Source organism: Nylanderia fulva, unplaced genomic scaffold (assembly GCF_048542155.1).
Source record: "Nylanderia fulva isolate GAGA-0341 unplaced genomic scaffold, ASM4854215v1 Scaffold29, whole genome shotgun sequence".
NCBI classification, from domain to species: domain Eukaryota; kingdom Metazoa; phylum Arthropoda; class Insecta; order Hymenoptera; family Formicidae; genus Nylanderia; species Nylanderia fulva.
The window spans coordinates 1,589,533-1,606,763 of NW_028190358.1; the positions used below are offsets into that span (position 1 = coordinate 1,589,533).

The 17,231-nt window shown below is 27.1% G+C and overlaps 2 protein-coding genes across 2 annotated transcripts; both read left to right on the forward strand.

The window, feature by feature from the left end:
* The first annotated feature begins 2,979 nt into the window (after positions 1 to 2,979).
* On the forward strand, positions 2,980 to 9,147 carry LOC114933132 (aminopeptidase N-like). Its single transcript, XM_029305613.2, has 11 exons — positions 2,980 to 3,605; positions 3,958 to 4,407; positions 4,864 to 5,032; positions 5,127 to 5,280; positions 5,703 to 5,784; positions 6,172 to 6,551; positions 6,777 to 7,054; positions 7,308 to 7,510; positions 8,059 to 8,328; positions 8,582 to 8,645; positions 8,841 to 9,147. The coding sequence occupies exons 1-11, from the start codon at positions 3,100 to 3,102 to the stop codon at positions 9,024 to 9,026; spliced, it is 2,742 nt and encodes a 913-aa protein (XP_029161446.2). The 5' UTR covers positions 2,980 to 3,099; the 3' UTR covers positions 9,027 to 9,147.
* A 1,611-nt stretch (positions 9,148 to 10,758) lies between these two features.
* Positions 10,759 to 16,912, forward strand: LOC114933130 (aminopeptidase N-like). The gene is made up of 11 exons (XM_029305612.2): positions 10,759 to 11,404; positions 11,745 to 12,197; positions 12,634 to 12,802; positions 12,897 to 13,050; positions 13,479 to 13,560; positions 13,946 to 14,325; positions 14,551 to 14,828; positions 15,078 to 15,280; positions 15,820 to 16,092; positions 16,347 to 16,410; positions 16,606 to 16,912. The coding sequence occupies exons 1-11, from the start codon at positions 10,902 to 10,904 to the stop codon at positions 16,789 to 16,791; spliced, it is 2,745 nt and encodes a 914-aa protein (XP_029161445.2). The 5' UTR covers positions 10,759 to 10,901; the 3' UTR covers positions 16,792 to 16,912.
* The last annotated feature ends 319 nt before the right edge of the window (positions 16,913 to 17,231 follow it).

Below are 17,231 nucleotides of genomic sequence, written 5' to 3' on the forward strand. Positions count from 1 at the left end.
CATAATAAAAATTCGATGAATTAAAATTATGTCGAGATATAATAATTCAAAAATTTTTATTATGTAAAAATGACCCAGATAGCACAAGACGTCCTATGGACGTACATTTTATATCCATTTTACGTATGTACGTCCTATGGACATGAAATGAACGTCCATTGTACATCCGATTTCGGACATCCATCAGTGACTAATATTTGGACGTCCACAGGATGTCCATCAAATTCTCTTACAGCACGAAATATTGCTAAAATATTGCATAAATATTTTATTTCATTGTATCATAATAAATATTGAAGCAACATTGTGCAAATATTATAAATTTAATATTTTATTGGAGACATTGCAAAATATACTATGCAATATTATCTTGTAATAGTTCCTTCATTTGCCGCTATGCGACGCAAGATTCGCTGTTCATCTCGCTATTAAATTTAGTTAAGAGAATTATAAAGCGCATGCAAAAAGTGGCTATTACAGTTAAATATGTTATAATTATTCTGATCAGTTTAACCTTTCTGATACTATCCCAACACAAAAAATTTAGATATTGAATTAATTGAAAAAATTGAACAAATAAAAATTCGGATAAATAAAATGCGAAAATAAGAAATATTCTGCAATATTTTATGATTAGTATAAAAATGAACTAATTTTGCATAGTCAAATTTATTATTGCTTATAAATTTCTTCTTTATGAATTTTAAATGTCATTTTCAATGATATACATGTATAATAAAGAACCAAAATATGTTTATTAAAGATTTAAAATTTATTCATAAAAGATCCAAAATTCGTCCATTAGATCCATAATTAGTTTATATGAGATTCCAAAATTCGTCCGTTAGATACATAATTTATCCATTTAAAATCCATAAATGACCAATAATGGACGACTTATGGACGTCCAGACCAGTTGCAAACGGACGTACAATGGACGTCCCTTGTACGTCCGCTGCAGGTAATCTGGACATCCGATGGATGTACACAATGTCCGGATCGGACATCCGTTGTACGTACATAGGATGTACTTGTGCTTATTGGGGACAGCCGCTCACGAAGAAAACGCTGTGACGGAATTAATCGGCATCACGGATTAAAGGCAACAATTCTTCGATACTTTCGAGTATAAATAACATGCTTTTTTTAGAAAGGGATATGATAAAGTGATCGTATTTCGAGCATTTTGTTTATCGTAAAATAATTTTTGTACAGTCCTGGGCACGTACATTAATTATCCAAAAAGGTTCTGTCCATAAAAAGACCATTTAAAAGACGTACTTCCATATTTTGAAGCTCGCTTTTTTATTTTTTAATTAGTTTCAGTCATTTAAAACGATAATCAATTTTTTCCAAATTTTAGAACCTTATGTACGAATCATTATGATAGAACCCTATGTATGAATCATTATAATAATGTTAGATATTGACGCATCATTTTTCAATATTTTTTATCAAACTGAGGATTATTTAAAAGACGTTTTCTCGTATTTTGAAGCTCGTTCTTTCATTTTTTAATTAGTTTCAGTCATTTAAGGCAATAATTATTTTTTCAAAATTTTAGGACCCAATGTACGAATCATTATGTTATAGGTACTGACGCGTCATTTTTTAATATGTTTCATTATCAAACTGAAAACCATTTAAAGAACGTATTCTCATATTTTGAAGATCGCCTTTTCATTTTTTAATTAGTTTCGGTCATTTGAAGAAATAATGATTTTTTCCAAAATTTAGGACCCAGTGTACGTATCATTATGTTAGGTCATTATTCAATATTTATTATTATCAAAGTGAGGACAATTTAAAGACTGTATTCCCATATTTTTAAGCTAGCTCTTTTATTTTTTAATTAGTTTCAGTCATTTAAAGCGATAATTAATTTTTTCCAAATTTTAGGACTCAATGTACGAATCATTCGGTTAGGTATTGACACGTCATTTTTCTATATCTTTTATTACCAAACTGAGGATCATTGAAAGGACATATTTTCACATTTTAAAGCCAGTTCTTTCATTTTTTAATTAGTTTTAGCCATTTATAGAGATAATTATTTATTCTAAAATTTAGAGCCCAGTGTACGAATCATTATGTTAAGTATTGTCACGTCATTTTTCAATATCTTTTATTATCAAACTGAGGATCATTTAAAGGCATATTCCCATATTATGAAGCTCGCTCTTTAATTTTTTAATTAGTTTAAGTCATTAAAAGTGATAATTAATTTTTTCTTTAAGACCAAATGTACGAAATATTATGTATGCCTAGAACTACGAGAACTTTTTAATAAAAAACAGAACTGTCGTAATACAATCAGCAGCCTAAATTTATGTTCAAAAATACGATTTTTTTCATTACTTTGACACTGTACGAACTGTCATTGTCATAAACGCGGTCTCGATCGCTCGAAATCGACCACCAATTATACATACATGGAAAAGCGGTAACAATATACGCGATACATATCGACACCAAACGCACATTTTTCTTTTTTCATATAGAATTATCTCGAAAAATGCTGAAACATGTTAAAAGGCACATACTAAGAAAAGCAGCAGTTGTGACTGATTATACACTGCAATAACGTCATAGGCGATAATAATATTTCTTTTAGAAAATATTTATAAAGCGAATGCATATATAAACTTTCTGATTTTGATATCATATGCTGGAAGATTGGAATCGTTAAAAAATGAAATATCTGAAAAATATTTCGCTTATAAAAATATATTACTTGCACAAAAATAGTTTAGTGTTGGCCGTTGAAAATAAAAATAGCACGTAGTCAAAAGTCAGAATTGGTCTTTAGAGAATAATTACAGATATCATGCGCAGAATAACGATAGACATGCAGTCTCTCACCATCGATCAATTTTCATTATCGATATCATATTTCGATATTCGCGGCCCGACTTCGACTTTCTGCTTTCGGCATTCGCATACCAGCGCTTTCCCCCACTCGATATCCTCGTTTTTGTGTTCCTTCGTCCTTTCCCTATCTTATATATATATTTTCGACTCCTAAATAACAGAATTATAACGGACTTCTATTTTAAGTAATCTACACGTGTGTTACATAGTTATATACATTCTCTCGTTATGGTCGTCAAAAGTATGTTAACGATAGCTTTATTGCTTATCGTAGGCCAGAGTGTTCTTCTTCAAGCTAATAAAGCAGTGAATAATACAGTAGTGGAAGAATACAAAAAAAATATATATCGGCTACCAAAATATGTCATGCCTATTCATTACGATATAAAATTAATACCACATATCGTGGAAGGTAAATTTACTTTCGATGGCGAAGAGAGCATTAACATTAAGGTATGCGAAGCGACAAACACGATCGCATTGCACACCGTAGAACTGACAATAGATGAAACGTTGACAACGTTGACTCGCAAAGAGCACGATGTAAATCCTGTTCCGGATTATGTTCGAAAACAGCATGAATATAATAGTGACACGCAAATTTTGACTATACGATTCGAGAAGCGATTGGATCCTGGAACTTACCAGCTATATTTCAAATTTACGGGTGTGATTAGTACTGTTTATCCAGGATTTTTTCAAAGCTTCTATACTGATAACGAAGGTCATAAAGTGTAAGTAATCAATAATAAAAAATTTACATATATACAAATAAAATCAATAGAAGATATAACATAAATGTAATATTTTATAAAATATATATATATATATATATATATATATATATATATATATATATAAAACATGTCTGTATAAAATAAATGTAATATTATTATAATTATATATTATTAATATATTACAAAAGAAGTAAATACATATTATATAACAAAATTTAATGAAAGAGCACTATTATCGTGTTTCTAACTGACGTAATCGCCCTTAAAAAATAATTAAATTTTATAGCAAACTGTTCCGCCACTCTCTCCGATTATTTATACGTTAAAGCAAACTACAATAAATTTACAGATGGTTGGCAGCAACACATTTCCAACCAGTTTCCGCCCGAAAGGCGTTTCCATGCTGGGACGAGCCTGCTATAAAAGCGACCTTCAAATTTTCCATAAAACATTATCCTAATTACACAGCGTTGTCGAACATGCCGTCCATACGGTCAGAGATCGATTCGGCCGATGGAAAATTGTGGACATTCTTCGAGACGACACCTATCATGTCCACCAATTTATTGGGATTTGTGATCGCCGATTATGAGTATATCTCGAATTCAAATGGTACCATGAAAATATGGGGTCCGAAGCATCTTCTTCCTTATGCTGCATATCACCTTGATATCGCTGAGAAAGCAACGCGCGAACTCGAAAGATTCACCAATAGCACCGTTCCCATGTCGAAAATGGACCACGTTTCCATTCCTCATTATTCAGGTGCAACTGAAAACTGGGGCATGATCGCCTATGAGTAAGTACATAAACATATTTCTTTTTTTAGCGAAAATAATTAATAGTAGATAATCCTTTAAAAAATCATGGAGATAATTAAATAATTATATATATTATCAAATCAAGGAGATACATTTGTATGTATAACTTATCAAGATTATTTAAACTGTACTAATAATAAAACTAGAATAAAAAGAATTTTGTTATACTTTTCAAACAATTGAAGACTTATATTGAAATAAAATAAATGCCTCAATTATTTGTTTGACAGTTAAGTAGAACATTTTTGATAAAAAAGGTGAAAAAGTAGAAGAAAATAAAGATTATTTCTTTATGTCGATTATTTCAATGTTTACAAATATGAGCATTGTAAAACATCTGCCGAAAATTATACTTATGTATATCGCGATGTAATAATATATTTTATATTATATAATCGTGGATATTTGTAATGAAAGTATTTGAAATATTTAAGGCAAAATCTACTCTTTCAAGAGAATTCGCGTTCAATAATTGACACCATGGTAATTACTCACGAATTGGCGCATCAGTGGTTTGGAAATCTAGTCAGCCCGGCTTGGTGGGATTATGTTTGGTTGAGCAAAGGCATATCGACCTATTTGCAGTTCTATATTACTGACAAAGTATTGGCAAATTTCGCGATCAAAATATATGTTTTATTAATTTTTTTCTTATTTATGATACTTTTATACTTATTAATAAACTTTTTCTTCTCAGTTTATTAAAGAATGGCGGTTGATGGACTTATTGGTGGTGGAATATGAACAACCAAAATTGTTTGAGGAGAGTGTCTATTCCCAACCGATCAACTTACGCATCACTAATCACTTGTATGTCTCCGCAGCATTCTCTAACAACATCTATACAAAATGCAAGACATTTTTTAAATATATTTATTTAACTACAATATATGTATATATATATATATATATATATATATATATATAAAGATATTATTAAATATCTATTTGAAGAAATGTGATAATTGTTATATAAAATAACTATAATATTTTTTATAAAGATCTTAATATGTTATATACAATGACAGACAGAAAAAAAGAATTATAAAGTTTAAATTGTTAAGAAATATCACACAAATTAATTTTTATAATATATTAATGTACATTTATTTTTCTACAAACGTTCGTCTTAAACAAAATACAATTATAGGTTCTAGAATTATTATATCAAGATAAATGTTATCGTACTTTGTATCGTAAATATATATTATACTTTATATTATATATATATTATAAAATATATTTACAAATTATGTTTTTTTAATCTTTTTAGCTGCTGTCCTATTGCGAATGGTATCGCATTTCTTGACGGAAGACGTGTTTCGAAATGGTTTGATAAAATATCTTCAAGCACAGTAAGTACAATTTTTTTATAATTTTGTGTATTATTATTTATTTTTAAATAAAGTATAAATTTATTTTTTAAGTTAATAGATGTAAGACAGTGTCGTAAATTTCTTCACGTATATAAAACATTTTGCTTGTACGTTTGGTCATTTAAACATTAAACTTATTTTGTGTATTTAATCACAAACATGCCTGTGTTTAAAAAATTTACATGAATAATCTAAGATTTTTAAATAAATTAATTTAGAAAAATTCAAAATATTAAATTTATATATAATAATTTTCTTAAAAAAATGTGTTAGGCAACAGAAAATGCAAAGGCTTTTAATTATCAAAAGTCTTATCTTTATCAAGTACACTTACATATTTATATTACATGCATTATTGATTTTTAGCCAATACAGTAGTGCTACACCAGACGATTTATGGAAAGCATTGCAAGATGCTCTCGACGAATCAGACGTACTGCACGATGATTTTAAAGTAAAAGAAGTGATGGATACGTGGTTGAAACAGACAGCGTATCCTGTCGTCACAATCGTTCGAAATTATGATACAGGTGTAATTAACGTGACGCAAGAGAAAGTTCAAATTTCATCTTTTAATGACACTGAAACAAACAGCGCATGGTGGATACCATTGAATTATATTACCAAAAGTAATCCGAATTCTTCGTCAACTCTGGCTACTCATTGGTTAAAACCTCAGGACGAGAGTTTAACGATCGAAGGAGTCGACATTAATGACTGGATTATTGTGAATAAGCAGTTGACAGGTATAAGTATCGTTATGTTATCAGATAAGGTACACATTAAAAAGTGTTTTAAATTTAATTCAAAATTAGATATTAAATTTTAACAATTATTAAATTTATTAAATTTTTTATATTTATTTATAATAAATTAAAAAAATGTATTCAAAATTTGATAACAAATTCTGAAATATTAATCTTTATTATATGCATTACATATTTTTAATTGCTTTTTTATTCTAAATACAGGCTATTATCGTGTTAATTATGATATAATCAATTGGAGACGAATCATTGCTTTTCTTAATTCCAACAATTACAATAAAATCCCAATTTTGAATCGTGCGCAAATAATCGACGACGTTTTTCACATGATAGTAACCGAACAGCTTGATTTTATTATTTTTCTCGAAGTTATAAATTATTTGTCGCGCGAAATCGATCCCGTCCCATGGTACCCAGCATTCCGAATCATTCACAGATTAAATTATTATTTGCGGATGCCCCATGTAGCTGCGATCTTTAAAGTAAGTTTTGCACAATTTCTCAATATATATATTAGTACTGATTAATTATCTAAATTAATAAAAAGAGGAAGAAAAAAGAGAAACATTAATATTAATTAAATTTAAATATTAATATACATAAATTATGATAATATTTTGATTGATTTTTCTAAATTAAATATATAATGATTAGTAGAATAATTATTAAAAAAAAACTATCCTTAATTAAGTTATTGCATTTTAAATTGTTTGATCATTATAAAATGTTTTTAAGCCATATTTCTTCAACTTGACGCATGAGCTATTTGAACATATTGGTTTCGACGAGCATTCTGATGATGATCCTGCGACTATAAAAATTAAGGCAGATTTCATGAAAACTGTTTGTTTATACAACATATATCCAGACATGCTTGACAAATGTCGAGCAAAAGCTACCGCTAAATTATTTGCATATTTGGAAAGTCCAAAGAACATGTGAGCTCTTATTATGTTATCTAAGAAATATGAATATGACAAATAAATTCAACAAATTTGGTTTTATCTTAAACGTCACTAAATTAGATCAGATAATGCCAATTCTCTGCATAAAATGAAAACAATTAACAATTAGATTTATATATAAAGATATTTTAAAATATATAAAAATATTTTTGAATTATATTTTTGCTTTATTAAAGGAAGATAGCATGTATGTATGTTCGAAATGATATAAGGCATAAATACTGTTGTTTTACATAATGTATAACACGCTGCTCATAAATACAGTTAATGCTATATAATTATATTATTAACATAAAAACATGTGGCATAATAATTTGCCGAACAAATTGTTTGTTAAAGAGATCAGTGATTAATAGTAAATAATTTACATTTTTGGCACATCACATTTTTTTATTAGGTATATATATATATATATATATATATATATATATATATATCATTTGAAAATCATATTGTATGATTTTTTGTGTATTAATGTTATCACAAGTCTTAAATATTTAAATTTTAATTTTGTATTATAGAAAATTATCTGACAAACAATTCATTTGCTTTGGCCTAATGCAAGCAAATGAATCTATTTGGAATCATGTTCTGCAGAAAGCAAATGAGACACGGAAATATCTCATATTTCTTGGTTGTTCGGGGAATTTAGACATCGTTGAAAGGCATATAAACTATTTGGAAAAATATTATATTTATGATCATCTTTTTACAAATATGTTGCAAAATATGTCAAATATAGATGCAACTATTGATTTGTTTATTAAGGAATTCGACAAGATTGTTGCAACGTAAGTAACTCTTTTTCATATAAAATTAATATTTTTTTAATGTACGTTTTGTCTTTCTCTTTCTGAAAAATATGTACGTGTTGATGTACGATATAATTATACTCATGCAAAGTAAAATATTTATGTGTATAAATAAGTTTTGCTTATACAATATTAATTGATGTAAATAATTATCTGCTCAAAGATAAATATAATAAGAAATATTTAATAATCATTATTAAAGCAATTTTAAATAATATATATTTTATAATAGCGGAACTGTTAAATTTATTCTTCGCCTTATTATTATGCACTGCGGGGAGGATCAAATTAATAAGGTAAAATGACATTATTATACATTGATATTATTATACTATTAGTAAAATACATTGAAGATAAAATAATACCATTTCTATATTCTTATATTATTATTATTTTATTATTTATCATATAATATTATATTATTAAAAATATTTAGTCTGTTTTTCAATGTGATAGGTATACCTTGAATTTTGAAATAATTTGTGTTGTAGATAAAAGCTTTTGCCGAACAACATGGACTTGACATAAATATGTATTTAGTTGAAAGGACAAAAGTCTTATCCAAAATTAATAATAACTTGGCCAAAATTCGTAATGCTCTCGAAAACAACCAATTCTCTGTTGCAATGCACATTACACTAAATAATGCTACATCATTAAATAGGGATGAACTTTAATAAACAAATGTGCAAATTTGAAAATATTATAAACAATAATAAAATTGTTATATATTATTATTTATAAATCTGTTATATTCTGTTTTTATAAATAATAAGTATATTTGATTATTTATCTACATATATGTATGTTTTTATTTCCCGCTTTTCAGACTTTAAACATAAATCTCTATATTACTTGAAATATATATACAATTTACATTTTATGTTGCAAATTATACATCTTAATTTTATGGTACACTTATGCTTATATGAAGTTTACAAAAAAAATGACATCTTCGATTAAAAAATCGATGGAAAACATTAAGAACCATAGGATTTGTAAAAAATTTTATTTTTTTCTATCGTAACCTATTGTTTCACATTATATATTTTCAAAGAAATGTTATCGTGTTTAATCGTTTTCTTTCATTTTCTGTTAAAATCGAATTCAATCGTTAAAATACGATAAAATTCGTATAGTAATAATTTATTGCTTTTTATCGTTTTGTTGGAATTTATCGAAAAAAATGATTAAACTTTTATCGTAATCATATATATATATACGATAAAAAAAGTTTTAAGTTTTTAAACGTACAATTAAGAATAGAAACCTATAATTGTTAATCATGCTAGATGTTAAATATCCTCTGAATGTCATCTTTTGAATGTGTGCTTTTAAGGATAAATATTTCATAATTATAAAAGAAAACGATAGAACATTTATCAATATTACGATAGATTTTCGTACATTCCGGATTAATAGCGAAAAGAAACGATAATACATTAATAATTTAATAAATAAATAAATAAATAATTTTCCAACACTAATACCTTACTTCGGATCAAAGTCCTTGTACTTTGATAGTGATTTATTCCTCGGAAGCTTAGATCTCTATATTTTTATATATAATTATTTATATGAGATAAAATGTCCTTAATATATAAGAACGTGTATTTCAAAGCTCGCTCTTTCAATTTTAATTAGTTTTAGTCATTTAAAACGATAATTAATATTTCATTAGGATCAAATGTATACGAATTATTATGTTACATATAACCAGAACAACGAAAACTTTTTAATAAAAAACAGAATTGTCGTAATACAATCAACAGCCCAAATTTATGTTTAAAAATACGATTTCTTTCATTATTTTGACACTATACAAACTGTCATTGTCATAAACGCGGTCTCGATCGCTCGAAATGAACCACCGATTATGCATACATAAAAAAGCGGTAACAATAAACGCGATACATATCGACTCCAAACGCACATTTTTCTTTTTTCATATAGGATTATCTCGAAAGATGCTGAAACATGTTAAAAGGCACATAATAAGAAAAGCAGCAGTTGTGACTGATTATACACTGCAATAACGTCATCGGCGATAATAATATTTCTTTTAAAAAATATCTTATAAAGCAGATGCATATATAAACTTTTTGATTTTGATGTCATATGCTGGAAGATTGGAATCGTTAAGAAATGAAATATCTGAAAAATATTTCGCTTATAAAAATATATTACTTGCACAAAAATAGTTTAGTGTTGGCCGTTGAAAATAATAATAGCACGTAGTCAAAAGTCAGAATTGGTCTTTAGAGAATAATTACAGATATCATGCGCAGAATAACGATAGACATGCAGTCTCTCACCATCGATCAATTTTCATTATCGATATCATATTTCGATATTCGCGGCCCGACTTCGACTTTCTGCTCTCGGCATTCGCATACCAGCGCTTTCCCCCACTCGATATCCTTGTTTTTGTGTTCCTTCGTCCTTTCCCTATCATATATATATATTTTCGACTCCTAAATAACGGAATTATAACGGACTTCTATTTTAAGTAGTCTACACGTGTGTTACATAGTTATATACATTCTCTCGTTATGGTCGTCAAAAGTATGTTAACGATAGCTTTATTGCTTATCGTAGGCCAAAGTGTTCTTCAAGCTAATGAAGTAGTGAATAATACAGTAGTGGAAGAATACAAAAAAAATATATATCGGCTACCAAAATATGTCACGCCTATTCATTACGATATAAAATTAATACCACATATCGTGGAAGGTAACTTTACTTTCGATGGCGAAGAGAGCATTAACATTAAAGTATGCGAAGCGACAAACACGATCGCATTGCACACCGTAGAACTGACAATAGATGAAACGTTGACAACATTGACTCGCAAAGAGAACGATGTAAATCCTGTTCCGGATTATGTTCAAAAACAGCATGAATATAATGATGATACGCAAATTTTGACTATACGATTCGAGGAGCGATTGGATCCTGGAACTTACCAGCTATATTTCAAATTCACGGGTGTGATTAGTACTGTTTATCCAGGATTTTTTCAAAGCTTCTATACTGATAACGAAGGTCATAAAGTGTAAGTAATCAATAATAAAAAATTTACATATATACAAATAAAATCAATAGAAGATATAACATAAATGTAATATTTTATAAAATATATATATATATATATATATATATATATATAAAACATGTCTGTATAAAATAAATGTAATATTATTATAATTATATATTATTAATATATTACAAAAGAAGTAAATACATATTATATAACAAAATTTAATGAAAGAGCACTATTATCGTGTTTCTAGCTGTCGTAATCGCCCTTAAAAAATAATTAAATTTTATAGCAATCTGTTCCGCCACTCTCTCCGATTATTTATACGTTAAAGCAAACTACAATGAATTTACAGATGGTTGGCAGCAACACATTTCCAACCAGTTTCCGCCCGAAAGGCGTTTCCATGCTGGGACGAGCCTGCTATAAAAGCGACCTTCAAATTTTCCATAAAACATTATCCTAATTACACAGCGTTGTCGAACATGCCGTCCATACGGTCAGAGATCGATTCGGCCGATGGAAAATTGTGGACATTCTTCGAGACGACACCTATCATGTCCACCAATTTATTGGGATTTGTGATCGCCGATTATGAGTACATCACGAATTCAAATGGTACCATGAAAATATGGGGTCCGAGGCATCTTCTTCCTTACGCCGCATATCCCCTTGATATCGCTGAGAAAGCAACGCGCGAACTTGAAAGATTTACCAATAGCACCGTGCGCGTGCCGAAAATGGACCACGTTTCCATTCCTCATTTTTCAGGTGATGCCACTGAAAACTGGGGTATGATCGTCTATGTGTAAGTACATAAACATATATTTTTTTTCCAGACAAAATAATTATAATAGTAGATAATCTTTTAAAAAACCACGGAGATAATTAAATGATTATATTTATTATCAAATCGAGGAAGTATATTTTTATGTATAATTTATCAAGATTATTTTTAAACTGTGCTTATATTAAAACTCTAATAAAAAGAAGACTTATATAATTATTAAAATAAAATAAATGCCTTAATTATTTGTTTGACAGTTAAAACATTTATGATAAAAAAGAAGAAAAAGCAGAGGAAAATAAAGATTATTTCTTTATGTAGATTATTTCAATGTTTACAAATATGAGCATTGTAAAATATCTGCCGAAAATTATACTTATGTATATTGCAAAGTAATAATATATTTTATATTATATAATCGTGGATATTTGTAATGAAAGTATTTGAAATATTTAAGGCAAAATCTACTCTTTCAAGAGAATTCGCGTTCAATAATTGACACCATGGTAATTACTCACGAATTGGCGCATCAGTGGTTTGGAAATCTAGTCAGCCCGGCTTGGTGGGATTATGTTTGGTTGAGCAAAGGCATATCGACTTATTTGCAGTTCTATATTACTGACAAAGTATTGGCAAATTTCGCGATCAAAATATATGTTTTATTAATTTTTTTCTTATTTATGATACTTTTATACTTATTAATGAACTTTTTTTTCTCAGTTTATTAAAGAATGGCGGTTGATGGACTTATTGGTGGTGGAATATGAACAACCAAAATTGTTTGAGGAGAGTGTCTATTCCCAACCGATCAACTTACGCATCACTAATCACTTGTATGTCTCCGCAGCATTCTCTAACAACATCTATACAAAATGCAAGACATTTTTTAAATATATTTATTTAACTACAATATATGTATATATATATATATATATATATATATATATATATATAAAGATATTATTAAATATCTATTTGAAGAAATGTGATAATTGTTATATAAAATAACTATAATATCTTTTATAAAGATCTTAATATGTTATATACAATGACAGACAGAAAAAAAGAATTATAAAGTTTAAATTGTTAAGAAATATCACACAAATCAATTTTTATAATATATTAATGTACATTTATTTTTCTACAAACGTTCGTCTTAAACAAAAAACATAATTATAGGTTCTAGAATTATTATATCAAGATAAATGTTATCGTACTTTATATCGTAAATATATATTATACTTTATATTATATATATATTATAAAATATATTTACAAATTATGTTTTTTTAATCTTTTTAGCTGCTGTCCTATTGCGAATGGTATCGCATTTCTTGACGGAAGACGTGTTTCGAAATGGTTTGATAAAATATCTTCAAGCACAGTAAGTACAATTTTTTTATAATTTTGTATTATTATTTATTTTTAAAGAAAGTATAAATTTATTTTTTAAGTTAATAGATGTAAGACAGTGTCGTAAATTTCTTCACGTATATAAAACATTTTGCTTGTACGTTTGGTCATTTAAACATTAAACTTATTTTGTGTATTTAATCACAAACATGCCTGTGTTTAAAAAATTTACATAAATAATCTAAGATTTTTAAATAAATTAATTTAGAAAAATTCAAAATATTAAATTTATATATAATAATTTTCTTAAAAAAATGTGTTAGGCAACAGAAAATGCAAAGGCTTTTAATTATCAAAAGTCTTATCTTTATCAAGTACACTTACATATCTATATTACATGCATTATTGATTTTTAGCCAATACAGTAGTGCTACACCAGACGATTTATGGAAAGCATTGCAAGATGCTCTCGACGAATCAGACGTACTGCACGATGATTTTAAAGTAAAAGAAGTGATGGATACGTGGTTGAAACAGACAGCGTATCCTGTCGTCACAATCGTTCGAAATTATGATACAGGTGTGATTAACGTGACGCAAGAGAAAGTTCAAATCTCATCTTTTAATGACACTGAAACAAACAGCGCATGGTGGATACCATTGAATTATATTACCAAAAGTAATCCGAATTCTTCGTCAACTCTGGCTACTCATTGGTTAAAACCTCAGGACGAGAGTTTAACGATCGAAGGAGTCGACATTAATGACTGGATTATTGTGAATAAGCAGTTGACAGGTATAAGTATCGTTATGTTATCAGATAAGGTACACATTAAAAAGTGTTTTAAATTTAATTCAAAATTAGATATTAAATTTAAACAATTATTAAATTTATTAAATTTTTTATATTTATTTATAAAAAATTAAAAAAATTTATTCAAAATTTGATAACAAATTCTGAAATATTAATCTTTATTATATGCATTACATATTTTTAATTACTTTTTTATTCTAAATACAGGCTATTATCGTGTTAATTATGATATAATCAATTGGAGACGAATCATTGCTTCCCTTAATTCCGACGATTACAATAAAATCCCAATTTTGAATCGTGCGCAAATAATCGACGACGTTTATCACATGATAGCAACCGAACAGCTTGATTTTATTATTTTTCTCGAAGTTATAAATTATTTGTCGCGCGAAATCGATCCCGTCCCATGGTATCCAGCATTCCGAATCATTCACATATTAAATTATTATTTGCAGATGCCTCATGTAGCTGCGATCTTTAAAGTAAGTTTTGCACAATTTAAAAATATATATTAATACTGAATAATTATCTAAATTAATAAAAAGAGGAAGAAAAAAAAATGTTAATATTAATTAAATTTAAATATTAATATACATAAATTATAATAATTTTATGATTGATTTTTCTAAATTAAATATATAATGATTAGTAGAATAATTATTAAAAAAAAAACTATCCTTAATTAAGTTATTGCATTTTAAATTGTTTGATCATTATAAAATGTTTTTAAGCCATATTTCTTCAACTTGACGCATAAGCTATTTGAACATATTGGTTTCGACGAGCATTCTGATGATGATCCTGCGACTATAAAAATTAGGGCAGATTTCATGAAAACTGTTTGTTTATACAACATATATCCAGACATGCTTGACAAATGTCGAGCAAAAGCTACCGCTAAATTATTTGCATATTTGGAAAGTCCAAAGAACATGTGAGCTCTTATTATGTTATCTAAGAAATATGAATATGACAAATAAATTCAACAAATTTGGTTTTATCTTAAACGTCACTAAATTAGATCAGATAATGCCAATTCTCTGCATAAAATGAAAACAATTAACAATTAGATTTATATATAAAGATATTTTAAAATATATAAAAATATTTTTGAATTATATTTTTGCTTTATTAAAGGAAGATAGCATGTATGTATGTTCGAAATGATATAAGGCATAAATACTGTTGTTTTACATAATGTATAACACGCTGCTCATAAATACAGTTAATGCTATATAATTATATTATTAACATAAAAACATGTGGCATAATAATTTGCCGAACAAATTGTTTGTTAAAGAGATCAGTGATTAATAGTAAATAATTTACATTTTTTGCACATCACATTTTTTTATTATATATATATATATATATATATATATATATATAATCTGAAAGTCATATGGTATGATTTTTTGTGTATTAATGTTATTACAAATAATTCAATATTTTAATTTTAATTTTGTATTATAGAATTTTACTAACTGATCAAGAATTTATTTGCTTTGGCCTTAAGCAAGCAAATGAATCTATTTGGAATCAATTTCTGCAGCAAGTAAATGGGACTCAGATGTATTTCCGCTTTCTTGGTTGTTCGGAGAATTTGGACATTGTCGAAAGACATATAGACTATTTTGAAAAATATTTTATTTATGATCATCTCTTCACAAATATGTTGCAAAATATGTCAAATACAGATGCAACTATTGATTTGTTTATTAAAAAATTTGACAAGATTGTTGCAACGTAAGTAACTCTTTTTCATATAGAAATAATATTTTCTTAATGTACGTTTTGTCTTTCTCTTTCTGAAAAATATGTACGTGTTGATGCATGATATAATTATACTCATGCAAAGCAAATTTATTTATGTGTATAAATAAGTTTTGCTTATACAATATTAATTGATGTAAATAATTATCTGCTCAAAGATAAATATAATAAAAAATATTTAATAATCATTATTAAAGCAATTTTAAATAATATATATTTTATAATAGCGGAACTGTTAAATTTATTCTTCGCCTTATTATTATGCACTGCGGGGAGGATCAAATTAATAAGGTAAAATGACATTATTATACATTGATATTATTATACTATTAGTAAAATATATTGAAGATAAAATAATACCATTTCTATATTCTTATATTATTATTATTTTATTATTTATCATATAATATTATATTATTAAAAATATTTAGTCTGTTTTTCAATGTGATAGGTATACCTTGAATTTTGAAATAATTTGTGTTGTAGATAAAAGCTTTTGCCGAACAACATGGACTTGACATAAATATGTATTTAGTTGAAAGGACAAAAGTCTTATCCAAAATTAATAATAACTTGGCCAAAATTCGTAATGCTCTCGGAAACAACCAATTCTCTGTTGCAATGCACATTACACTAAATAATGCTACATCATTAAATAGGGATGAACTTTAATAAACAAATGTGCAAATTTGAAAATATTATAAACAATAATAAAATTGTTATATATTATTATTTATAAATCTGTTATATTCTGTTTTTATAAATAATAAGTATATTTGATTATTTATCTACATATATGTATGTTTTTATTTCCCGCTTTTCAGACTTTAAACATAAATCTCTATATTACTTGAAATAATATATATACAATTTACATTTTATGTTGCAAATTATACATCTTAATTTTATGGTACACTTATGCTTATATGAAGTTTACAAAAAAAATGACATCTTCGATTAAAAAATCGATGGAAAACATTAAGAACCGATAGGATTTGTAAAAAATTTTATTTTTTTCTATCGTAACCTATTGTTTCACATTATATATTTTCAAAGAAATGTTATCGTGTTTAATCGTTTTCTTTCATTTTCTGTTAAAATCGAATTCAATC